Source organism: Penicillium psychrofluorescens, assembly GCF_964197705.1.
Source record: "Penicillium psychrofluorescens genome assembly, chromosome: 4".
In the NCBI taxonomy this organism is placed as follows: Eukaryota; Fungi; Ascomycota; class Eurotiomycetes; order Eurotiales; family Aspergillaceae; genus Penicillium; species Penicillium psychrofluorescens.
Window position 1 is genome coordinate 4055222 of NC_133442.1, and position 24486 is coordinate 4079707.

General features: G+C 55.1%; 13 protein-coding genes across 13 annotated transcripts; 6 read left to right on the forward strand and 7 right to left on the reverse strand.

Moving 5' to 3' along the window:
- Positions 1-7: 7 nt before the first annotated feature.
- Positions 8-1281, forward strand: PFLUO_LOCUS7187 (uncharacterized protein; the record flags this gene model as incomplete). Its single annotated transcript, XM_073784804.1, has 4 exons — positions 8-32; positions 157-423; positions 514-605; positions 655-1281. 4 exons carry the CDS (start codon positions 8-10, stop codon positions 1279-1281), a joined length of 1011 nt encoding a protein of 336 aa, XP_073641222.1.
- Positions 1282-2545: 1264 nt separating this feature from the next.
- PFLUO_LOCUS7188 lies at positions 2546-5551 on the forward strand (the record flags this gene model as incomplete). The annotated part of the gene is made up of 2 exons (XM_073784805.1): positions 2546-2720; positions 2772-5551. 2 exons carry the CDS (start codon positions 2546-2548, stop codon positions 5549-5551), a joined length of 2955 nt encoding a protein of 984 aa, XP_073641223.1.
- Positions 5552-6047: 496 nt separating this feature from the next.
- On the reverse strand, positions 6048-6813 carry PFLUO_LOCUS7189 (uncharacterized protein; the record flags this gene model as incomplete). Its single annotated transcript, XM_073784806.1, has 3 exons — positions 6048-6193; positions 6293-6497; positions 6667-6813. 3 exons carry the CDS (start codon positions 6811-6813, stop codon positions 6048-6050), a joined length of 498 nt encoding a protein of 165 aa, XP_073641224.1.
- A 901-nt stretch (positions 6814-7714) lies between these two features.
- PFLUO_LOCUS7190 (Guanine nucleotide-binding protein subunit gamma) lies at positions 7715-8132 on the reverse strand (the record flags this gene model as incomplete). Its single annotated transcript, XM_073784807.1, has 3 exons — positions 7715-7777; positions 7847-7904; positions 7981-8132. 3 exons carry the CDS (start codon positions 8130-8132, stop codon positions 7715-7717), a joined length of 273 nt encoding a protein of 90 aa, XP_073641225.1.
- Positions 8133-8962: 830 nt separating this feature from the next.
- PFLUO_LOCUS7191 (eukaryotic translation initiation factor 3 subunit A) lies at positions 8963-12259 on the forward strand (the record flags this gene model as incomplete). Its single annotated transcript, XM_073784808.1, has 4 exons — positions 8963-9004; positions 9057-9281; positions 9343-11717; positions 11773-12259. 4 exons carry the CDS (start codon positions 8963-8965, stop codon positions 12257-12259), a joined length of 3129 nt encoding a protein of 1042 aa, XP_073641226.1.
- Positions 12260-12932: 673 nt separating this feature from the next.
- PFLUO_LOCUS7192 (uncharacterized protein) lies at positions 12933-13958 on the forward strand (the record flags this gene model as incomplete). The annotated part of the gene is made up of 1 exon (XM_073784809.1): positions 12933-13958. The coding sequence occupies one exon, from the start codon at positions 12933-12935 to the stop codon at positions 13956-13958; it is 1026 nt and encodes a 341-aa protein (XP_073641227.1).
- Positions 13959-14303: 345 nt separating this feature from the next.
- PFLUO_LOCUS7193 (uncharacterized protein) lies at positions 14304-15404 on the reverse strand (the record flags this gene model as incomplete). The annotated part of the gene is made up of 2 exons (XM_073784810.1): positions 14304-14395; positions 14450-15404. 2 exons carry the CDS (start codon positions 15402-15404, stop codon positions 14304-14306), a joined length of 1047 nt encoding a protein of 348 aa, XP_073641228.1.
- Positions 15405-16041: 637 nt separating this feature from the next.
- Positions 16042-17312, reverse strand: PFLUO_LOCUS7194 (uncharacterized protein; the record flags this gene model as incomplete). Its single annotated transcript, XM_073784812.1, has 2 exons — positions 16042-16618; positions 16672-17312. 2 exons carry the CDS (start codon positions 17310-17312, stop codon positions 16042-16044), a joined length of 1218 nt encoding a protein of 405 aa, XP_073641229.1.
- Positions 17313-17658: 346 nt separating this feature from the next.
- On the forward strand, positions 17659-18351 carry PFLUO_LOCUS7195 (N-alpha-acetyltransferase 20; the record flags this gene model as incomplete). Its single annotated transcript, XM_073784813.1, has 3 exons — positions 17659-17827; positions 17894-18125; positions 18180-18351. 3 exons carry the CDS (start codon positions 17659-17661, stop codon positions 18349-18351), a joined length of 573 nt encoding a protein of 190 aa, XP_073641230.1.
- A 296-nt stretch (positions 18352-18647) lies between these two features.
- On the reverse strand, positions 18648-19996 carry PFLUO_LOCUS7196 (uncharacterized protein; the record flags this gene model as incomplete). The annotated part of the gene is made up of 2 exons (XM_073784814.1): positions 18648-19776; positions 19833-19996. 2 exons carry the CDS (start codon positions 19994-19996, stop codon positions 18648-18650), a joined length of 1293 nt encoding a protein of 430 aa, XP_073641231.1.
- A 526-nt stretch (positions 19997-20522) lies between these two features.
- Positions 20523-21215, reverse strand: PFLUO_LOCUS7197 (II; the record flags this gene model as incomplete). The annotated part of the gene is made up of 4 exons (XM_073784815.1): positions 20523-20556; positions 20611-20730; positions 20792-21082; positions 21178-21215. The coding sequence occupies 4 exons, from the start codon at positions 21213-21215 to the stop codon at positions 20523-20525; spliced, it is 483 nt and encodes a 160-aa protein (XP_073641232.1).
- A 237-nt stretch (positions 21216-21452) lies between these two features.
- Positions 21453-23139, forward strand: PFLUO_LOCUS7198 (uncharacterized protein; the record flags this gene model as incomplete). Its single annotated transcript, XM_073784816.1, has 2 exons — positions 21453-21543; positions 21596-23139. 2 exons carry the CDS (start codon positions 21453-21455, stop codon positions 23137-23139), a joined length of 1635 nt encoding a protein of 544 aa, XP_073641233.1.
- A 468-nt stretch (positions 23140-23607) lies between these two features.
- On the reverse strand, positions 23608-24463 carry PFLUO_LOCUS7199 (uncharacterized protein; the record flags this gene model as incomplete). Its single annotated transcript, XM_073784817.1, has 2 exons — positions 23608-24372; positions 24425-24463. 2 exons carry the CDS (start codon positions 24461-24463, stop codon positions 23608-23610), a joined length of 804 nt encoding a protein of 267 aa, XP_073641234.1.
- Between the last annotated feature and the right edge of the window lie 23 nt (positions 24464-24486).

Sequence of the window (24486 nt, forward strand, 5' to 3'; positions counted from 1 at the left end):
GACCAAGATGAGCGACACCATGCGGGCGATCGGTACATCCATCCATCCATCCATATCCATCCCCGTTCCCCTCCTCTCCCCCCACCATGGTTGATAATGAATTGTCACCCTGTTTACATGCCCGCCAATGATCCCCAATACTGACCCGATTCCCAGCCGTGAAAGGAGGCAAAGGCCCCGCGACCTCGCTGTACGTCGATCAGATCGCCAAACCCGTCCCCGCGCCGGGCCAGGCCCTGGTCAAGCTGCGCGCCTTCGGGCTCAACCGGATGGACCTCCTGCAGCGCGAGGGCAATTATCCTGTTCCGCCGCAGGCGCCTGTCACTATGGGCGTGGAGTTCTCCGGCACGATTGACAGCTTCGGCGGGGATACGCCACCGGATTTTAAGGTTGGGGATGCGGTTCTGGGACTTGCATATGGTGGTATGTTTTCTTTTCCCCGGGCATATCGGATTTAATTGTTATTGTGGATCGACCAGGGTAGGTGGTAACCATTGCTAATTGATACTACAGGTGCCTACGCCGAGTACATTGCCGTGTCGACCAAGATGCTCCTGCACAAGCCGAAAGAGCTGTCCTGGGAAGAGGCGGCGGGCGTGCCGGAGGTGAATACATCCCTACAATAAACGGGAAAGGAAGTTAACAAACAGCCAGACATGGATCACAGCCTCGCAGGCCCTGTTCCTGATCGGCGAGTTCAAGGCCGGCCAGTCCGTACTGTGGCATGCAGGGGCGTCCTCGGTGTCGATCTCCGGGATCCAGCTTGCCAAAGCAGAAGGGGCCAAGGCCATCTACGCGACGGTCGGATCGCAGGAGAAGATCGACTTCCTGGAGAAAGAACTAGGCGTGACTAAGGCGTTCAACTACCACACGCAGGACTGGGCCGCGGAGATCCAAAAGGCCACGGGCGGCGCCGGTGTCGACCTGACCGTCGACTTTATCGGGGCGACCTACTTCCAGGGCAATCTGGATGTGGCCGCGCGGGATGGCCGCGTGGTAATGCTGGGGTTGATGGGCGGGGGCAAGCTGCCAGATGGCGTCAACATTGCGCCGCTGCTGTTCAAGCGCGTCCGGGTCGAGGGGAGTACGCTCCGCAGCCGGGACGAAGAGTATCAGCGCCGGCTGCGTGATACGCTGGTGGAGCATGCGCTGCCCAAGTTCTGCGACGGGACGTTTCGGGTCTTTGTCGAGAAGGTGTTCCCCATGGAGCAAATTGTGGCGGCGCACCAGTTGCTGGAGAGTAACACGAGCAAGGGCAAGATTATCTGTGTGGTGGAGTGAGTAGTCATTTTTTCGCGATTAAAATAAAAAGTCCCATTATTGGCTGGTCGCAATCGCCGAATCAAGTAGAGCCAGGAAAACGGGTGTTCGACTGTAGAGAATGGGAGGAGACGATGAGATCATCGCTAGTGTTTTGCCCCACGGATCCCCAGCGAGTGCAGAGGGAGTGCACTCCTCTTTTCTCGTTGGTCTTTCTACCCTTCCTACTACTTTTCCCGGAGGAATCATAATTGAATAAAAACTCGCAGTTCAATGTGGTTCCGCGAATTGAATCCGGGCTGCTTAAGTAATGCCCGGTGGGCCTTCTAGAAAAAGTCAGGATCCGTCTGACTAGGATGCTCCACCGGAGGCTGAGCGAAGGAAGAAGAACTCCATCAAAGTAGATGGGGAAGGAGATCGTAAACGAGCAGCCGATCATCGTTTAAACCCATCCCTCAGGTCAGAGAGATGGTTCATCATCGTACGGACCGAGTAAACTAGTACTACAGGGGGGACCGGACCAGTCCTTTTATCGTGGCTAGAACAAAGATCCTCCCGTGCCGGCCCCAAGGCTTCTGGAAGGAGCCAAGAATGCCCCTTCTTCGTTCCCCGTGTCCCGGGCCACCCCCCCTCCCCTCCTCGATGTCACTCTTGTCTTCATTCTCTCTCTCTTTCTAATCACTCACCCTACCTGACCCTACTCTCCTTACCCTATCTACCCTATACTGTCCTATACCATTCCCTGACACCCCCCTATCGTGCTCCTCTGATCCCCATCACCGCGCCCGCTCACACCTAATCTTGCCGATCTGCGCCCGACGCTCCCTCGCCCCGACCATTGAAACAGTCCATCCACCTCTTCCGCCCCTGCGCCCAAAACGCACATCCCCTCATCTCATCTCGTCTCATCTCGCGTGCATCGCCGTTGGTGGCGTGGTCTTTTTTGTCGCACACGAGACATCTTGCTACATTGCGATCATCGCCGGGGTCTGGGCATTGTCTCGGATTCCAACGCAACAAAGGGTGCAGCCTCGCTACTCGGACGGGTCCAGCTGCAGCGAACAAACAACCACATTGTTGGACTCGGTGCAGTCGCGTCTGTTCGAGTCGATTCCTCCCATTCTTTGTCCGTCCATCCGGATCGCGCCGCTCGTTTTCTGTCCCTACCTTCCACACCAGCCCCGTCCTTTGAGCCATATGCCAACCCGGCCAGATCCCCAACCCTCCATCTCTTTTGTCACTCCCCTTGGTTTTGCTACGCTCCCGTGGTTCAGGCCCTAAAACCATGGGGGATCCGGTGGAATGTCCGGGCGTGTACATCGACGACCGCGTCCGGTCGGAGCGATGGGTGCGCCGTAGTTCGATTGATGCCTCGATGGCTGACGTCGCGTCATCGTTCCCTGAAGAGCCCGCATCGTTGCAGAAGGATGTAGAGGCCCTCCTGACTGTGTGCAAGCAGAGTGAGTATTTTCTGGCCATCCGGCGTTGTGCTTTCGCTGACTTTTCCCGAGTCTTTCTCTGTCATAGCGGTTCCTCCTTCGGCGGGAAACTAGCCGAACTGAGCGACGATACTGGCGACGACTGTACCCCGATCTTCGCCTTCTTCGATGTGGATTTTGGCAGCGACGAAATGAATGTCGCCCGGCGCAAAGCCACCCGCGCGTCATGGACCGACACCGCTCCTCCATCACCCGGATCGATCCACCACACGTTCACATTCTCATCGCAGTTCGATGAAGCGCATGGCTTGTCGCTTTTGTCGGGGGTCTCCAACGATATCCAAGTCCAAGATTACCCGAATCTAGTGGTTCCGATCGCTATTCTGCGCACGGCTACTTCGCGCACGGTTGCTTCGGATGCGTCCAGCTATTTCGCACCAGTCGAAGTGTTGCAGGGACGGAGTAGTTCTTTGACAGTGGAGCATAAACAGATCGCCAGATGTCTGGATGCCGGTGCTGTGGATGTGTTGACCACTCCGCTGGATCGCGCAAGAATCCAGGGGCTCGTGGTTCATGCCTATCGCACCCGCCGGGCAGCCCGGAAAGAGATGTCCCGCTTCCTCGCCCGGAAAAAGCTGCGGAAATATTCGTGGGTCGGCGTTCACGATGAACAGCCCTACGCATACCTGCGGGAGGCGATGGTGTCCAAACTGATGAAGGGCATTTGCAATCCGGAGGAGACCATTGAGGATTTCCAAGATCGGGAGCTCGACATCGAGCCAAGCCGGAAACCCATCATCCAAGAGCTGGTGGGGAGCTGGAAATTCTCGGCCCATGAGTTCTCGGAAGATGAGTTGGTTTTCGGAGCGTGCGAAATGCTCCAGCATGCCCTCACCATGCCAGGGCTGGAGCGCTGGTGGTTGTCGCCCGATGAACTGCGGAGCTTTCTGCTCGCCTGTCGCGCCGCTTACAACAGCTTCGTTCTCTATCACAATTTCCGCCATGCGATCGATGTGTTGCAGTGTGTCTTCTGCTTTCTGCTTCATATTGGCGCATTACCCCCCTACGAGCCGATCGGCCAGGCCGCTGTTCCAAAATCCTCCATTGCCTCGCTTCTTTCGCCTTTCGACTCCCTCACTCTTCTAATTTCGGCAATTGGTCACGATGTCGGCCATCCGGGCGTGAACAATTTCTTCCTCGTTAAGCTCAATTCCCCTTTGGCGCAGCTCTACAACGACAATTCGGTTTTGGAGGCCTTCCACTGCGCAGCGTTCTCCCAGATTCTCCGCCGGCAATGGCCCGCTGCCTTCAAGGACAAGCAGCTACGGAAGCTTCTCATCAGCTCAATTCTGGCGACTGATATGGGCGTCCATCAAAAGTTCATGGAGCGGATGGGATCGCTGCAGGAGAAGTTCCACGAGAACGGCAAGTCCGTCGATGGCTGGAAACCTCAGGACGTGGAGATGTATAAGACCCTTCTCTGCGGCTTACTGATCAAGTGCGCCGACATCAGTAATGTCGCCCGGCCGTGGAAGATCGCGGAAAAGTGGACTCAGATCCTGCAGGAAGAATTTGCCAACCAAGGCGAAATGGAGAAGGAGGTTGGCATGGAGACTGCCCTCTTTGGCGGGCCACCAGAACTGGGCAACATTTACAAGTTGGCCACCGGCCAGATTGGATTCATGTCGATCTTCGCTATGCCGCTCTTTGAAGGTGTCTCCGATCTCATGCCACAATTACAGTTCACGGTGGATCACATCTGCCGCAACAAAGCGCAGTGGCAGCAACTCTCCAATGCCGGGTTAAGCCTTCCCACTGAAGACCAAGCCGAAATCACCGTCTCGCCTCGATCCCATAGCCCTCCAGCCCAGCCAACCGGGGACCACGACGAAGATATAACACCCGTCGGTCCTACGGCGGACGCAGCTGATGCGTTCAGAACTCCCCGGTCCTCCACGAGCATGGCACTCCAATCTATTGAACCCGTTGTCTCACCAGATACCCCCGGTCCTCAGATCGAGATCACAGGCAGTTCAATGGGGCCCGATGTGTCGTCTCGGAAGTCATCGAGTGCCATGCCAGACCTCGCATACTTTTCTCTTCCCGGGTCGTCGCAACAGAGGGATGGGTCCGATGGAACATCGTATCATACGCCGCTCACAGATGTGAACCGTTCTTCCGGGGACCCCGCCGTTTTGGCCGCTGTCTTATACGCCAACTCAACAAAGAGAAACACGACCAGCGGCGACCAGACAGCCGAGTCAGCAGCCGACAGACCGAGCAGCTCTCGCCAGGGCCTTTCATCATCAGCTTCGCGTCATCATGCACACCATAGCTCCTCGGGTCGCGCGTCTGCTCCAACGGGTTCAAACCGCAACAGTTGCGCGCGAACGCAAAGTATCAGTACCTACAGCAACAACATGACCCCGATCTCGCCCTCGACCAACGCCACCAGCTTTTTGGCGGTAGACAGCGGTGATGAAAGCCGAATTTCTGGAGACAATTCATACCAAAGTGACCCTGGTGCTCCATGCGACAGCAGCACTCGTCCCAGCACATCAGATGCCTACACCGGAGAACAGAGCAACAGCGGTAGCCAAGGCCGGAGCTTGGGGACCAGCCATTCTGTAACTGAGAACGGATCCAGCAAGGACTACACCAGGACCGCCGTCAACGGAGCTCGCAGCCCGACCCAGTCGACAGCGACCGGGGAGAGCATGAAATACAAGGATTCTCCAGGGGATGCCTCTCGTGATGGGCAGCGCAGGCTTCCGAAAAAGCGGAGTCGCCTGCGACTTGCTTTCTGGAGACGCCGCAATCACCACCAGCAGGAAGTCCGCGGTGGGTCTTGACTTTGCATTTTGTTTTCCGGTGTTTTGGGATGGGGAAAAATATCCCCCGAACACGGCCATGTATAACGTGATAATGGCCTCATGAATGGTACATTTTGCGACGACCGTTAAGGCTCTCTTGACAGAGTTGCATGATTTCACGACAAATCGACGCGCCAACAGCTCGGATGCGCCTTGGCTACGGTCTACCACGATGGTATATACGAAGTCTAGATCAAGGACAAAGCCATGCTGGATGTTTGGCCAAAAAAAAAAAGCATACCGGCGCAGGCTGGAACTCGTGTGGTTCGCCATTTACCTTCTATCATCAATTTTGCATCGGGCATTTCCTGCCCGCTTTTGTATGTGGTGCTTCACTACTAAGGGCGGCCCTTTTTTTTTTTGCTCTTCTGGGACGGTCATCTCCATTAGAGCTCGGTTATAGGCCGGAGGTGTTTTCTTATCGTGTGTTTGGAATAGTCTATTATCTCTCCAATATATATTGATCTTTCTTTTATCACTTGCAATCCTCGCATTCTTTTTTGTCACTCTGCTTTGCAGCCTCCTCCTCATCCGCCTTCTTCTTCAACGCCCGATCCGTATGTCCCAGGTCCCTATCGGGAGCAATGACATTGCGCACCAGCGACTTGAGGATCTTGGTATCTGCAACCATAATTAATGACACTCATAGTTCTATCCTCAAAGCATTCTAACCGACTGCAAAAAGAATAGGATGAAATAGAAGAAAGAAAGAAGACATACCAGGAAACCCCCCATCCCGCTTCCGATCCCACAGCAGTGTCTCCCTTGTTACTGGGCCGGGTCCGAGTCCGACCTCCGTCTCCGCACCCGTTGGCATTTGCGATGAAGCGTGCCAGATCGTCACGGTGAAGACACCGCCCGTCATGGGCACGAGGGCAACTTCACCGAGGTCGGTGCCGAAGGTGGAGAGGAGTTCCTGGGCGAACTAGACGTCGATAGATATTCGTAAATTAGTCTTGGTTTGGAGGATTGGTTTTGATTGTATATATTTGGAAGATGGTAGCAGGGAGAAAATGACATATCTGTCTGATAGAGATAGTCGCGCGCGAGAGACAGAGAGAGAGAGAGAGAGAAAAGAAAAGAAGCGACTATACGTATGCAGCGCGCAGCATCCAACGGCACTGCGTGCAGAATGCGATTGCGATGCGCGGGAGATGCACTTGCTCGCGGGCGGTGTTGCTAGTCTTGGGGATGGTGGCGGTGGGCGGTTTCTGCTCGATTGCGGGTGTTGGTTCCGTCATGATGGAATGGACTTGCGTCGGACAATAATGCACTGTCTCGAGCTAGACTTGAGATTGTAGACGAAAGATAGTTTAGTTAACTTAGCAATGTGGGTGATGTCAGCGGGGAGATAACCCGATTGGATTGGGCGGTCAGCTGATTTACAGACGATCGACGAGGAGAACTATAAGAGGTGATATGGGCCTAGACAGAAGTAACGGTAGAGATTTACTTTTTTCGCGGTTCGTCCTGTGCGTACGTACTGGGTGAAACGGTCCGCCCACAGGATCGCTAGGGGCGTCTAGGTGAGTCTAACCGGCGCCCAGCTTTGTAATGGCCCCCGGATTTGGGGGCCAAGCCAGACTGTCGGGCTATCTTAGGGGAGAGGGGTGAGAAACGGAAAATCATTTCAGAATGGTCATGGATGCAAATCGAATCTATGATACACGAATGGCAGCCGACTCTCAGACTCCACTAGGCGGAGAAAGCGAGAGTTCTTTTTGGAAAAAAAAAAGAAAATAGAAAATCCCAGACAGTAAGACGCAACAAAGGAAATGGCTTGTTCCAAATTCAGATCAGAAAATGGTGGTAGGGGTAATAGAAGACAGGAAGTAAATAAAGACGGCGTGGCGCTCACGGCCACAGGAACAAAAAGGGACTCGCCAGTACCCGGGCGTTGGCGCGGAAGAGGTTTTGTCGTGCCGGTCCAGCAGACGAGGTATTGTCTTCAGCGCCTACGTTCTCGCTTGTCCGCGCCCGGCAGCTGAGCGAAGATCGCACGGATTGGGTTCGGGTCCAAGGGGCGATAGTAGTCGTGATGATGATGAGATTAAAGGTAGAGAGAAACGAGAACAAGAAAAAAATGGCAGCGTGGTCATGGCGATCGGGGAACCAGCGAATCAATTTCCGGTCATGAGTCCATTACATGACAGTGCAGCAGCCGGCCTGCTGCTGCGGAGCGTAGGGGTCCTCGCGCTTGTCGACCTGCAGGGGGGTGGAGTGTCAGTCAAAAACCCAGCGTCCACATCGGGCCCAAATAATGGAGTCGCATACCTGTCCCCATACGGACGGAACCATGAAGTCGCGGGTGTTGTTGCAGTAGCTGATGAGCCTGTAGAGATTGGAGACCGTCAGCCAGCTGTGCTTTGTTGGGTAACGAACGGGGTTTAGATTGGGTCAACACTCACGAGAGAGCTGCCTCGGACACCTTGACCCGTGGACGATCCAGATCCTCCTTTAAACGGGCATTGAGCTCAGTCAACCGGCGGTACTTGAGGTCGGCCACGCTCTGCTTCTTGTTCTTGACATCACCCCCGGATCGAAGTTCGTAGCTCGGCATCGTGGTGTGGTGGGTTCGAGGTTGGGGAGCTGACAGGGGGACGCGGGAAGTGGAAGAAAGGGGGGGCGGGTGAGGCGGTGGTCTGTTGTGGTAGTGCGAGAAGGGGGGCCGGAAGGTGTTTGTCCCAACAACGACAATGGGGGGTGGGGGGTGTGTGGGCGAGGTCTTCCTAACAGAGAAGAGATGGAAAGGAAGGGAGAGAAAGAGAGAGAGAGAGCGAAAGTTGATTAGTTGGGAGGACAAAGGAAGGGACTTCAGCCGTTAGTCTAAGAATAATGGGGGGAAAGAGAGAGGGAGAGAGACAGGGAAAGGCCCGAGTGTGCCAGGGGGTCGGTAACGGTATGTAACGAGTACTTCGGGCTTCAATCGGCCACAATGGCCAACCGATGTACCGGTCGCATCCCCGGCCAGACAGGCAGGACCATCGCTATTGCAACGGGCTGAGATCGGGGATGCCCATGCGAAGATTCGTGAGACCCATCGGACTGTAGGTCATAGTTGGGATGGCAATTGTCGGTATGTAATGTGAATACCGGCCACAGACACCTGGGGCATCAACACACGCACACACAAATCACCTGACCCGAGGATCGCTTATCCCAAAGTGGGAGAAACTGGAGTGGGTTCCCAATTTTCGCTGCTTCACGCACAACCCAAAGCCCCGACTCCTCCCACCCCTCTTCATCGGGCCTTCCGCGTGGCAGCATCTTTTCACGGCCTCACCTTTCGCTGCCCCGTGTCTGACGCCGCACTGTGCTTTCGCTCTTCCCTCCACCAATTTTTTCACCACAAGTCGTTCCCGTCGCCCAAGGGGTGGCTTGTTGCCCGTCATGCCGCCTCCGCCGCATATCAAGCCTGAGAATGTCCTCAAGGTAAGCGCTCGTCCGATACTGATGAAGGGAGTGCGCTGATGATCTTTTCCAGAGGGCCCAGGAACTCATCGCCGTGGGCCAGTCCCCTGCCGCTCTTACCGTCCTGCACGAACATGTCACCTCCAAGAGGACGCGTAGCAGTCCGATCGCCTCTCTCGAACCCGTGATGCTGCTGTTTGTGGAGCTCTCGGTCGACCTGCGCAAAGGAAAGGCTGCAAAGGATGGTCTCTACCAGTACAAGAACATTGCGCAGAACACCAACGTGGGCACCATCGAGGTTCGTGGACCAAAAAAAAAACAATTTCTTTGTTCGGACACATCTGATTTTAGGGATATAGATCGTTTTGAAGAAGTTCATCGAGCTTGCCGAGCAAAAAGTCACCGAGGCTCAGGCCAAGGCCGATGAGATCCAGTCGTCCCTCGAATCCGCCGCGCCTTCCACCAACGTCGAGGACCTCGAAGCTATCGAAACCCCCGAGACCATCCTGCTTGCGACTGTCTCCGGTGAGCAGTCTCGCGACCGTACCGACCGCGCCGTCGTCACTCCGTGGCTCAAGTTTCTGTGGGAGACCTACCGCACCGTCCTCGAGATTCTGAAGAACAATGCCCGCCTCGAGATCATGTACCAGTCGACCGCCCTGCAGGCCTTCCAGTTCTGCCTCAAGTACACCCGCAAGACCGAATTCCGCCGCCTCTGTGAACTTCTGCGGAACCACGTTCAGAATGCCGCCAAGTACTCCTCCCAGATGCACGCCATCAACCTGAGCGACCCGGATACCCTGCAGCGCCACCTGGACACCCGCTTCCAGCAGCTGAATGTGGCCGTGGAGTTGGAGCTGTGGCAGGAGGCCTTCCGCAGCATTGAGGATATCCACACTCTGCTGAACCTGAGCAAGCGCCCTGCCAAGAATGTCATGATGGCCAACTACTACGAGAAGCTGGCTCGGATCTTCCTCGTCAGTGAGAACTATCTTTTCCATGCTGCCGCATGGAACCGCTACTACAACCTGCTCCGCCTGTCGTCGGTCGCTCTGGCCTCCGGTCAGGGTACCAAGAAGGAAAACCCTTCGGTGACCGAGGCCGAAATGACCAAGGCCGCCTCCTTTGTGCTCCTGTCCGCCCTTGCTATCCCGGTCATCAGCACCACCCGCTCGCGCGGCGCTCTCGTCGATGTCGATGAGGCTCGCAAGAACAAGAACACTCGTCTCACGAACTTGCTGGGTATGCTGCAGCCCCCGTCTCGATCTGTGCTTTTCCGGGATGCCCTGAACAAGGGCCTTCTGAAGCGCGTCCGCCCTGAGATTCGGGATCTGTACAACATTCTGGAGGTCGACTTCCACCCGCTGTCGATCTGCAAGAAGATCACTCCCATCCTTAAGGAGATTGGTGCCGATCCGGAGATGGAGAAGTACGTCCTGCCGCTGCAGCAGGTCATCCTCACTCGTCTGTTCCAGCAACTCTCGCAGGTCTACGAGTCCGTTGAGCTCAAGTTCGTGTACGAGCTGGCCCAGTTCCCTGCCCCTTTCCAGATCACCCCCGCCATGATCGAAAAGTTCATTATGAACGGCTGCAAGAAGGGCGATCTGGCCATCCGTGTGGATCATATCTCTGGTGTTCTCACCTTTGACTCGGACGTCTTCTCCTCGTCCAAGGCCATGCACGCCGGCAGCGCCGCTGGATCGGCAGAGAGTGAGTTTGGCTCCGTGCAGCGTCTGCAGCACACCCCGGCCGAGATTGCCCGCTTCCAGCTCGCTCGTCTCGCCAAGACTCTTCACGTTACATGCATGTACGTGGATCCCTCTTACAACGAGGCCCGTCTACAGGCCAGGCAGACCGCCCAGGCCCGCGCCTTGGCTGGTACTGCCCAGGAACACGAGGAGACCCTGGCTCGCCGTATCGTCATCGAGAAGAAGAAGGAGGCAGCCACGGATGCCCTGCAGCGCAAACAGCGCGAGGAAGAGACCCGCAAGCGTATCCGCACCCAACAGATTCAGGAAGCTGAGAAGCAGCGGTTGCTCAACGAACACCGGGATCGGGAGCAGAAGCGCATCAAGGATGAGCAGGACCGCATCCGACAGGAAGAGCTCAAGAAGCAGCTTGAGGAGCTGAAGACCGGCGTGAAGGGCATCGATATCAGCGAGATTGATCTAGATGAGCTGGATGCCAACCGCCTGCGCGCCATGAAGCTCGCTCAGCTGGAGAAGGAGAAGAACGAGCTCAATGACCGTATCCGTACCACGGCCAAGCGCATCGATCACTTGGAGCGTGCCTTCCGCCGTGAGGAACTCAAGCACATCCCCGAGGACTACGAGCAGCAGAAGAAGCACGACATGGAGCTTTACGAGCAGACCAAGGAGGAGACCTTGAAGGAGGCCAAGGCGAAGCATGCCGAGGCCGTTACCCTGAAGCACCGTCTCGGCCGCCTTGTTCCCCATTTCAGCAGCTTCCGCAAGGAGCTGTCGGAGAAGCGCCACGAGGAGTTCGAGAAGCGTCGCAAGGCTGCCGAGCGTGAGTTCGAGGCCAAGAAGAAGCAGCGTGTCAAGGAGGTGCAGGAGCGCCGCCGTCGCGAGAAGCAGGAGCGCGAAGAGGAGGAGCGCCAACGCAAGGAGGAGGAAGAGCGTACTCAGCGCGAGGAGGAGGAGCGGGTCGCCCGCGAGGAGGAGCGCCGTCGTGCTCTGGCCGAGGAGAAGGCCAAGCGCGAGGAAGAGAGAGCGTGAGTTCCAACCACCTGTGTCTTTGTATCAAATATTGTCTAACATTATCAATAGCAAACTCGACGAGACGGCTGCCCGACAAAAGCAACGCGAGGAGGAAGCCGAAGCTCGTCGTGCCCAGCGGAAGACTGGACCTGGTGCAGCACCTGTTGCAGCACCTGCCGAGCCTACCACCGAGCGTACCGCTCCTCGCTTGAACCTCGCCGGGCGAACCGGTGGCGCTGGAGGCTGGAGAGAGAAACAGGCTGCTAGGGAAGCGGCCGGCGACTCACCAGCAGCTCCCGCCGCCGCGCCTGCGCGCGAGGAAGCGCCTCGCCGAACTGGTGGTGGATACGTGCCGCCGCATCTGCGCAATGCCGGAGCCAGCTCTGGATCCTCCCCGCCACCTCCCCGTGAGTCCTCGAACGGGCCGCCCTCTGAACGCTACGTGCCCCGCCGCATGCGCGACCCTGCCTCCGAGCAGCCATCAGCACCCCCTGCCGAAGAGTCCAAGGGATCTTCTGGCAAGTGGGTTCCGCGGTGGAAGCAGCAGCAGAGCTAAATGGCTGGCTGCAATGGCATGAGTAGAAAAACATGAAAACAACAAGAATGGGAGGGAAAAAAAAGTGTATTGAGGCTTTTTTTCTTTCTATTTGGCGCATGTTCTCACGAAACCCCCTTTTTCCCCTTTGCATCATGTGTTCGTTATATCATCGGCTCTACGAGGCCTTTTGGTCCCTGCGTTTCCCCATTGTCTTTAAAATCTCTTTACAGGATAGGTTTCACTGTCCTTGATGTGAATGCCACGTTTTCTCTATTACCTCTTGTTTCTTTGGCATGATGATGCTGGATATCAGGCTGATATAGAATTGCCTTCGTTGTTTCTACTATGCGTTTCCGTAGACGCAGGCTGCCCAGAGCAGCCTAGGCTATCTGTCAGAAAGCCTCGTTCGTACCTTGTATGATATTTATAAGATAATCATGGAATTTTGGCAGCTTTGAACGGCGTTTGGTGCTTTGCTTGGAGCTAAGCGGGGATAACACAGTCTATACGATGCAGGGAGAAGATACTCGTCCCCAAGACAATTTATACTCAGTATCGGCCTGGATCCTATCCGAACTTGACTGTATTCACAGGCAAAGGCACAATATAAAAAGAGTCTTGCCTCGACCCCAATAAGATCAATTCAATCAAACCATCTCATCTGAATTTCGAATCATCTTTCTCTTTCACCATGCCTACGAACCGTGCAGCCTGGCAAGACGAAGCGGGGATCAAGCTATCGATCCGGTCAACAGCCTACGAGACCGAGGTCGCCGCAAACCAGATCCTAGTCAAAGTTCAAGCCTGGGCAATCAACCCCTGCGACCACATGCTCCAGGACGTCGCCCTCCCCTTCGTCAAGTACCCGGTGATCCTAGGCGAAGATATCGCCGGCACGGTGGTGTCTACCGGCAGTTCTGCAGCAACACGCTTCAGGCCCGACGACTGTGTCCTTGCCTTTGCAAAGGGCACGACAGGTGGACCCACAATGGGCGGGTTCCAAGAGTACGTGATCGTTGATGCGGACACGGCTAGTCCTATCCCGAAGTGGATCAGTTTCGCTGAGGCAAGCGTGTTCCCACTTGCGATATACTCGTCTGCACATGCGCTGTTCTCGAGTCAGATGCTCGGACTACCGCTGCCACGGGTCGGGAAGACTGAAAGTGACAGTGGGAAGTATCTACTTGTTTGGGGAGGCAGTTCTGTGCTGGGAAGCAATGCGATCCAGATGGCGCGCGCGGCTGAGCTGGATGTGCTGAGCACGGCGTCGGAGCGTAATTTCGTCCATGTCAAGAAGCTGGGCGCCAACAAAGTGTTTGATTACTCGAGCGAGAGCGTCGTCGATGATATCGTCGCCGAGCTAGATTCTCGTGACCCTGGGTTGTGCGTAGGCATCTTCCACGCGGCCGGAAATGTCGAACCATGCCTCCAGATAGCAGCCAAAACAAAAGGGAGTCCATTTGTGGTATCTTCAGGTCCAGTTCCCGAGGATAAAGTGCCCAGTGGCGTGCGGGCGAAGATGGTGTTCGGGGATCAGGATGACATCGTGTGCAAAATCTATGGGGACTTTCTGCCGCGCGCGCTGGCGGAACGCAGGTATGTTGTTGCACCGGAGCCGTTGATAATCCAAACCAAGGGGCTGGAGGGCATCCAGGAGGGCTATGAGGTATTGAAGAAGGGAGTGTCGGCGAGGAAGGTGGTTGTTGAGGCCGAGTAGCCTTTCTTTTTGTACTTCCCTAGTAGCTTAGCCATTCAGAAGGCTACATAGGAGTCAACAATCAATGAGGTCAGCGCAATATCGCAAGCCAACTCGCTCTGGTACTGGGTTTCCCCAATCCACAGGGGCTTGTTTACGGCGGTCTTAGGGTTTGACTAACTAACGGGTTACGTTATGGGTTTCTGGCGAAACCCGGCCTAGAGCGGATGATTATCCATATTAGAATTCAACTCCCGGCCTATAGATGCATTCCCCGATGACCCTCGGCCGCTCTCGACACGATCTATGAGTTCAAGCCTTGTGACAAATGCAGTTATGCCTCTGTGCAGCGTTATATAATGATGCCTACGCAAAGTCAATGGCCACCTTCAGCGCCTGGTGGGCCGACGCGGCTTGAAAGATGTCATAGGCTGTGACCGCCTGGGCACAGGGGAAGTCTACCATGTCTCGTTAGATCTTCCCAAGCATTATTCAGGAGTGACAACACCTACTATGCGTTACCAGCGACCCAATGTCCAGTGTGCCAGACTCAACCAGCCGCAGCAGCCGGGCGGTAGTCGTGGCATTGACCAGCGACATGTGGATACTAATATTTCGATCCCAAAGTTTCTCCAGGTGCAGGTCGACTTTGGTGCCGTGAACACCTACATTCGCGATGGCGCCGCCCACCGCGACCAGCTCTTGACACAAGGCAAACGTCGCGGGGATTCCGACAGCTTCGATGACCGAGTCGAAGCCCTGGCCTTGGGTCAGATCGAGGAGTTTCTGCGAGGCGTCCGGCGCTGCGGAATTGACCGTGGCATGTGCGCCTAGACGGTGTGCCATCGCCAGCCGCGTCTCGTCCAGGTCGACCACGACGATGAGCGAAGGAGAGTGCAGCCGCGCGGTCAACAGCGCCGCCATACCCACGGGTCCTGCGCCCACAATCACCACCGACCCCCCGAGCTGAACACCGGCGCTTAGCACACCGCACTCGTAGCCAGTGGGAAAGGAATCCGACATAGCGACAGCAGCACGCGGGGGGATGGATTCAGGCAATGGGTGTAACGACAAGGCCGCGTGTGGAATCCGCACAAACTCCGCCTGTGTGCCATCGATTCGATTCCCCAAGATCCATCCTCCCGTCTCACAGTGGGCAACGATGCCTCGTGCGCAGAACCGGCACGCGCCGCACGAAGTCATGCAAGATATCAACACTCGATCGCCAACCTGTAAGCCAAGTACGGCAGAGCCGACTTGGTCCACGATACCAACGCCCTCATGGCCCAACACGAGCCCCGGCTGTGCACTAGGCACGTCGCCCTTCAGGATATGCAAGTCGGTCCCGCAGATGGAAGCGTGTAACAGACGCACGACGGCATCCGTTGGGTCCCGGATGGTAGGCTTGGGGCGGTCCAAGAGCTCGACGGTTCCAGGGCCCGTGTAGACGAGGGCTTTCATGCTCATTACGGTTTATACAATAGGCAAATTGGTAACTGCCGTAGAAGTGCGCCTGCAAAAGAAGAATGGAATCAGTTCGACCGGGTATTGCAGGTGAGCTTATATATTTCCGGTGGCAACAACCCCAGATCCAAGCGGGGAAGATGAAGTATCGTGGTGTCATTGACTTCCCATTTCGGAATTCGGCATCTGCGGGAAACAAATGTACTTACCTAATCCATTCCACGGAGAAAATCACTAGATAGAGTCCTAGATGTAAGTTATCGGGCCTAGGTGGCTTGCGCCGACCCAATTAGGGCACCGTCTGCCGCGTAGAACAAGAAGTGTCTACCCGAGGCGGACAACAACAATACCAAAAGCATGCAAAAACAAGAAGTAGCAGTATGTAATGGAATATATTCAAAGGACCTATACATATATATGCATGTGGCTGGCGAATGTCAATATGAACATGGTGAACAAGAGAGGGCAAAGGGGATATCTGACAACAGGCGAGAGGGAGACAACACAAATGACAAAAAAAGCAGAACAGTCTAGTCTTAAGGTAATGATGAGTTTATCCAACAGGAAGGAAAAGAAATTAGTGACAAGAGAATGAATATACCCAAGGTCGTTCGAACCTCCAAGGGTCCAAAAGTCGAGTTCAAGCAGCAGCGACTTCGGCGGCGCCGAACAGCTTCTCCCTCCACTCACCACACACGGCCTCAAAGCCACTGACGACGTCCCCGCAGACTTTGCCCGCCTCGCGATCTTTCAGACGACGATCCCACTGGCCGCGCTCGATCCAACGGGAGCCCTCTTCGCGACCCTCTTCCTCACGACGCAGATCAGCTACGAGCTCCCGCGCTGACCGCAGCCGACGAGAGGCCGTTGCAGTCAGCTGGCGCGATTCATAGAGAGTATCGCTTAGGCTTCGCAGAGAGTGCGTAATATCTGCTGTCTGGGAGATGAGAGCCTGTAGAGAAACGAGTGGGTTGAGAGCCGTGGCTTGTGAAGGGGTAGATGGTCTGGATGAGGACTGGCGGGCTTGTTGTTGCTGGTCTGGGAATGGGTAGGGCAGGTTGGGGAGTAGGCCCTCGTCGATCAGGGGCATGAGCGCGTCGATGGCGTCTTCGGAGAGTAATGGGAATGGAGAGAAGAGGAGTGGGTGGATGAGGGACTGGAGCGTGCGGGTTTGATGGGTGAGATGCGATGTAATCGAGGAGTGTGCCGTGATAAGTCTGCCAATCCAATTAGAGTATGATTTTGGAGGGGAGTAACGTGGTGTACTAACCTCATGGCACTGTTCTCAATTCCGCTCTGCCCGCCCAGATCCCGGAGGGCTTCCACCGTCCGTTGGATGACAAGGTCGTTATCACTGCCGTTGTTCTCAATCCCCCGCCGCGCAAGACTATCGATACTGGCCATCTGACTGTCGAGGCCGGGCGGAATATCCGACGTCTCGTCCAGATCCGACTCGTTCCCATAGTCCGAGCCGTCATAATAAGACTCCTGGCGGCGATGCTGGCGAAGGTGAGCCGAGCGGTGCTTTGATCTCGCCGCATGCTCCGGCGAAAGGTCGGCCGATGGGGATCGGGTGCGCATATCGCGGACGGACTGCAGATATGCATCTTCCCCGTCACTGTGGTCCTGGTGAGACCCTGTCCGACCATTCTCCTGGCCCGATGCATATCCGTATCCCTCTTCTTCTTGTTCCCATGCATCGGCTAGTTCGTCTGCCAGATTCCCTAGCCCACCACCGCCCCCGCCATCTTGCGCCGCGGAGAAGTCCTCTGACCCTCGATGTGCGGTAGTCTGTCGCGGAGTGACCGGAGATGGAGGGGCAGATAGCCGGGGTGTCTTGGGGGATTGGGGACTCCGGGGTGCAAATCCATTTGTAGCTGCCGTGCTCGGCGAGATAGGGGGGTCGTCCATGGTGGGTGGATGGGAGTTGCAACCTCACCGAAAGATGGAGGGACGGATCTGTACCCGGAATCGGAGCAGTGCAAATGCAGCTAAAGCATGAATGATACCGCGAGGGAACAGGTCACTTTTTGCCCAGACAGAGGGATAACCGAGCGGGCAACAATAAACGACCAGACACACACAATAGGAATAACAATGATGTCTCAGTCAGACACGGCCTGAACAGACCAAAACACTCGCAACTGACATCTCGAGGAACAGCTGATCTTCTCTGGCACCACCGCCCGGCAGAACCAACCATGCTCTGCTTGCATCCCCACATTCTTTCTTCCTTCTTTCTTTATACTCGCTCGCCATGAGCTCCATTAAGCGCACGTCTCCATTGGACGTGCTCTCCCTCAACTTGACCAATCTAGATCCCCTGACCGAGAACTATGACCTGGGTTTCTATCTCAACTACCTAATGCGATGGCCGTCGCTATTCAACTCGGTCAAGGATCGCAGCGAAGGCATTGTCGGATACAGTATGGCCACCTGCTCTCTCTATACAAATGGAAAAAAAAAGGAAATATCCTGACCGGAACATTCAGTTATGGGTAAACTGGAGGAACAACACCCCTCCATGCAACACTCGGAACACTACACCCCATGGCACGGACACATCACCGTCTTGACCGTTGCTCCAGCCTGGCGACGACTCGGCTATGCCCGTAAACTGACCGAGCAGCTGGAGCAGGCGTCAAACATCAACAATGCCTGGTTTGTGGATTTGTATGTCCGTGCCAGCAATAAGGTTGCCGTGGATATGTACAAGGGCATGGGGTGAGTCTCCGATCCGATCTTTGGATTTCATTACATTGATTGATGACCCGGCAGGTACTCCGTCTTCCGCCGCGTGGTCAATTACTATAGCGATGATCCGACTGGGCTCTCCGAGTTTGGGGAGGATGCCTTTGACATGCGCAAGCCATGCGGCCGAGATAAGAAACTGGAGCATGTGCGAGAAAAAGGAGAGGACTTCCTCGTGAGTCCCGAAGATGTCACATAGTTTTGAAACCAGGGACATTCGGGGCTTTTTTGGGTGGGTTCCTTGCACGGAATTCTGCAGGGTGTTCATGGGACCATACGATGCAGCTATAGATACTTCATTTGATGATATATACCAATGATGAAATAGACTTATAAACAAGCCCTGGTTGTATATAGGACCGAAACCGAGCCAGAGAACGCCGTTTTCGCACTCTATGATATGTATGCAATATGTAAAGCGCCGCGATTGTCTGCACAACACCTTTGCAGCAGACAGAAAAGTATCGGGTATATTCATGAAACAAATCTCCACCTTCAGACCTTGGCGATAAGCTGGCCCTTGGCACGCACGACACGCAAAAGGGCCATCAGGCCGGCCGATCCGATCAAACAACACGCCGTAAACAGCTGCACGCCGAGAAACTGGTTCGTGTCACTGAGAATCGCACCGCCAATCGGAGTACCGATCAGCAGACCGATCGAAGTGATGGCAAACACCATGCCCATCCGGGTACCGAGGTCGCGGACGTCGGGGGTCATATAGGCCATGACAACGGGCGGCAACGAGACGAAGCCGCCCGAGAAAAAGCCGTACAGGGCGGACAGCACGATAATGCCCGCAACAGTATGCACGCCAATCCAGACAAAGGCCAACACGGCGGTGATTGTCACAGCGGGACACAGCATGTTGATGGGACCGGTGTGGTCAGCAACAAAGTTGGGCGTGATACGACCAAAGGTCGACGCGGCGTTCAGCATGGACAGGAGATAAAAGCCCAGATTTGGGCCGACGATGCCAGTCTCAATGGCGTAGGTCTGCACGTAGAAGAGGAAGTTGTAGAATCCCAGGAAACCGAGGAACATGGCAGCCGCGAAAATACAAAAGGCGGGCTCCTTGAAAGCCGAGAAGTCATACAGCCTGCGCTTTTCCTTGGGCTCGAACCGCTGGCGCATCAGGCTCACCGAGATGCAGATCGTACCGAAGGACAGAAACCCCAGTGCGCGCGTTGCCCAGGGAAATCCGACTGTCTTTTGGAGCTGGTTGAACATGATCGGGTAGACGACACCGCCAATACTGCTACCACTCGCAGCCAATCCGTTAGCCAGGCCGCGCTTCCGGCGGAAATATTGCGGCAGCAGAGCAACGGATGGCACGAAGAGACAGCCTGCGGCCAGCCCCACGCAGACACCCTGGGCGAGAATGAGTTGCCAGTATTTGGTGGAGATGCTAGTCATCATCAGACCGAAGGGCATCAGGAAGGCGGCGAAGGAGATCAGGGAACGGAAGTAGCCCAGATCAAATAGCGGGCCAGTGACAACACCGATTAACATGAGTAGAAAGGACTGCAGCGACCCGATCCAGGCGATTGAGGACGACGAGACGCCGACGAGCAAGTATTGTTCATAGTAAGTTTGATAAGCACCCCACGTGTTGATCACGCCCCTGTGCGACCTGGATTAGCATAGATATTTTTTTTTTTTGGGAGAGGACCAACACACCATGAGTTGAAGAACAGAAAGAATGAGCCCATTACATGCAGCCAGGCTGTGAGACCGGTGTCATAGCTCGGCTCAGAGTCCTTCTCCGCGGGCGGAGAGGCTGTGGGATTGGCAGCATCGGCGAGCACGGCCGTTTGCTCTGTTTCCAGATTAGTCGAACCCATTGCCTCCGGTTAGTGAGTACCAGAGGCTTGCTGCTTTGGCTGTGGTTGAAGAGAGAAACCGGCGAACCACTCGAATACTACTTAAAAATCTGCCGGGTAAAGGATTAGAAAGCATCTAGCGGGGACCGATCCACTCAAGCTGGGCGAAATCGACTAGGGCAGGATGAATGTACGGAGCATACTTGCCCCCAAGTCGGACGCCTGTTGGACGCTTGTGGGGGGTCCGAGTTAGTGGCGGGTACATACTACCTTAGTGCTCAGGTATCTGGCCAGGGTAGTGCGGTTAGCGGTAATCGGACTGTTCTTAGCGTCGACACCGTGCCGGTTATCCAGAGATCGGCCAACTCCGAACTAGACGACTGGCTTACTGGCATCGCTCGCTTCACTACTGTTCCCAGGTGAACCATAACGGATATATTTGTTATTTTCTCGTCCATGGGCTTGAAGCCATGGCTGCTGCAGATTCCCAGAAACTCCAAACGCTATGCTGATATTGACTCGAAACCCCCAAGACCGACAGAACTGACTACAACAGCTCTTCGCACGTCCAGTCCTCGTACCTAAACAAGCCCAGTTAATCCCGGTCTGTGCAAGAAAGTAACCGGAGTTCTTACCATCCATCCGGCAGATATCGCCGCACAATCAGTGGGATCTTCTTCTGGTTCAATTCCTTCAGGGCAATCTGCAGGGGATCGGTTTCGCCCTCGAGGTCGACGAGCACGGGGGCATTCATGCTAAACCATAATGAGCAATCCATTGTTCCTATCCTCAATGGAAATCCCAGTCGCAACACACCTGATCTGCAAAGCCCGAGTGCCCAGGACGCGCGCCCTCTCGTACTTGGTCAGGTACGGCGTAGTCGTGCGCTGGTCATTGGGCACCTTCTTCTCGCGCGACTGTTCCATCACTTTCCCCGAGTAGCCAGCATTGGGGTCGCCCGAGACCACGACTTGGTCGTCGTCACCGTTGATGGCAGGGTGGTACGAATCGCCCTCGGCGCCTTCCTCGCCCTCGAGACCCTCCTGGTCGAGGAAATCTTCCGGCTCGTGGTCATCGAACACCTCCTCATGGGGCTCGTAGTCGAGGCTGGATGGTAGAAACATTAGCCCGGCTTCACGGGGGTGCTGGAGGAAAGCGCGCAAAGCGAGTAAAGCTCTTCCTGCGACAGCGGGGAGTCTTACTTGTCCTCGCCATCGTGGTCACCGCCGTAGTCAGACATCCTGTGTGATCCGGTGTGCAAGACGGAGAGATCAAGGAACAAATGTAAAACGGCGAGGGAACGAGCAGATGCGACGGACTGACTAGGAATTGATCGAGCGAAGCGGAAAGCGCGAAGCAAAAACTGCTGGCGCTAGGCCGCTTTGGGGCTCACCGCCTCGATCGCCGGCAAAATATTTCATTTTTTGGCCTCCAACTCTGACTACCGATCTTCCGACATCATCAATCGTAGGGTGCCATGGCCCCGAAGCGCAAGGCTTCCACGGCAGATACGCCAGATACGCCAGATCCTAAGCGGGTCCAGAGACAGACGGTGTTGGATGGCTCGGGTAAGACTCACTGCCTTTCAACCACCACCCGCTGCTGACCCCGTCAATCTAGATCCGATCTACGAGGAAGCCCATTCCGATGCCGAGTACTCAGCCTCGGGGACACCAAGTATAGCAAGCGACGACCTCAACGAAACACCCGAAACACCCTTCTCAACCACCTCGGCCCGATACCCGTCCGAGCTGAAAACACACCGCTGCCCGTTCGACGGCTGCACCAAGGCATTCAACCGGCCGGCCCGACTCCAAGAACATCTGCGATCGCACAACAACGAACGACTCTTCCAGTGCACATTTGAGGACTGTGACAAGACTTTTCTGCGAGCATCACATCTAAACCACCACGTCAAGAGCGCCCACACCGGCGTCCGCGACTATGTCTGTGACCGACCAGGTTGCGGTAAGAGCTTTGTGACTGGTTCACGACTGCGACGCCATCTGGCTGCGCACGACGGAAGAGATAAATATCGGTGCACCGAGTATGCACCCTGCAACGAGACGTTCCGGAAGCATTCCACGCTCCAGAAACACGTCACGACAGTGCACCTGAAGCAGAAACCATTTCCCTGTCCGCACGTGGACCCGAGCACAGGGCAACAGTGCCCCATGGCGTTCGACACGGCAGGGCATCTGCGTGCGCACCAGAGCAGACTCCACACCGACAAGCGATTCAGCTGTGCCGAGTGCTCCGACCAGCGCCCTGATGATAGCGCGGTGACATTCCCCAGTTACGCTCTGCTCCAAGAACACATCCGTACAGTTCACCCACCAAAATGTCCCAATTGCCCGGTTATCTGCGCGACATCTCGCGAACTGCGTCGTCACCTCGAGGTTGCGCACGGTGACGTCAGTCTCGAAGAGAGGCAAGTCTTCGAGTGCACCGTGCCCGGGTGCGGGCGCAGCTTCACTAAGAAAGGGAACTTGACCGTGCACATCCGGACCGTTCACGAAGGCGAGAAACGGTTTGCCTGCGGTGAGACAGATCTCTCCACCTCAAAGAAAGTGGAAGGGTGGGATGGGCTCGGCTGCGGGAAACGATACGGCAGCAAGCTCGCTCTCGAGGAACATGTCCGCACCTCGCATCTGGGGTACCAGAATGCCAAAGCCGAGCGGCGCCAGCGACTCGGTCTGGCAAATGGCTCGAACACTACGCCCGGAGGCAGTCACCACATGTCCACGCTCGCAGCCCTGACGGGGCAGGGCTATGCCGAAGAGACGGGGCGACATATTGCCTGTTTCTACGACGAGTGCGAGTACCGATTCCATCGCGACTATGATCTGTGGGTTCACATGAGTTCGAAACATGGCTGCTCCGAGGACGACGTCCAGGGTCTGTTCATGCGGCGGGCTCTGCTAGCCGAAGAGACCGGGCCGGGTGGGAATCCACTGGGGATTTATGGCCTAGGCCTTGATCATTCTGGTGATGATATGCCATTCGACATGCAGATGCATGAACCTGGTGTTCAGGATGGTTCCGATTCAATCATGCAGGATGCTTTCCCGGGGGATACGGATGGAGATTTCGATTTTATGATACCCAGCCATGTGGATGAGACGGCGCTGATTGATCCTGTTCTAGCTTATAATTTGATGTAGTTAGCTACTAATTTTGTTAGATGCAAGATTGAATGAAAATTTCTCTTTGTTTCCGCAATGGTCTACTCGGAATAAATCACCACAATCAATACAGTACCGAGACGGGAGGATTTGATATTGTCTTCAAGGCAATTTGTGGATATGTGTGGCTTTACGGATATTCTTAGTACTTGAGACTACAAGCTGAGGAGAACGGGTATTAAAAGGCCATAAACAAGTGCATTTCTTATAATTACATGGTGAGGGATTGACCTGATGAGGTGTCGGCGGGAGACCAGTTATGGGGTTCCTGGGAGGATAGCTAATTGTCTACTCATAACAGGATAGTCAGAAGGTCACAAAGATTTATTTGATCTAGACTTAAAGTAAAGCATGCGACCACTAACACAATTGTTAACACTATGACAAGACATAAGAGATTAATAAGGGACCTCTCTTTGCACCTGCGTACCGACATCAAATCGACCTTTAGGACTCGTGCCCAAAAGCCGGAAATGGCGGAGCCGAAGTGCCATCACAGGAATACTGCACTATGTATGGCGAGCCCTTGGAGGTCGCACCGAGGATGACTGTACCGTCAGGTGCAGTGATAGTAATGTTCTCGTACGCATTCGACTCCGCATTGACATACACAATACGGAATGGATAGTATTGCCCCGCGAGAAGGGACACGGTGAATGTGGCTCCTGGACCACAGTAGTAATCGGTTGCATCGGCATTCGATTCAGTCCATCCTGAAAATGCCTTGGGACCGCTCCAGAAGAAAAGAAGATCGTCCGCTTCCGACGAAGTAAACGTGTAGTCGCCGGAGATTTCGGCGTAGATGTACCCGCGGTGGTTGAGAGCGATGTAGGTCACATCGAATGTTTGAGTGGAGCTGTAGATCGACACATCTGTAGCACCGGTGCTGTCTAGGAAGATGTAAGGGGTTGTACTGGTGTAGGAAGGACTCATGCTCTTAATCCCCGTCGGGTCCCAGGTGTAAGGACCACTGCATTGAATACTGTTGTAGGGGATTGCATCGTCTTGATAATATGCCCACTGTACACCCTTGTTCCCACAGGTCGTGGGAACGGGGCAGAGTGTGGTCGTCGTGGTTGCTGTCTTCGTAGAGGTGCGTGTTGTCAGGTCGGATGCCGGGATGCTGAGGCATTTACAAACTTGGCTGATTTTGGAACTGGGATACAGCTGTAACGCTCCGGGTGTTGGCGAGATTTTCGGTGCAGCAGTAATCTGGGGAAATTAGTCTGGCCCATAATCTCACATCACGATTAAAAAGGCGTACCTGAGCAGCCGCACCGATGTTCAACCGGTCATCGACCATCGCCTGATGCGCTGAATACGTAT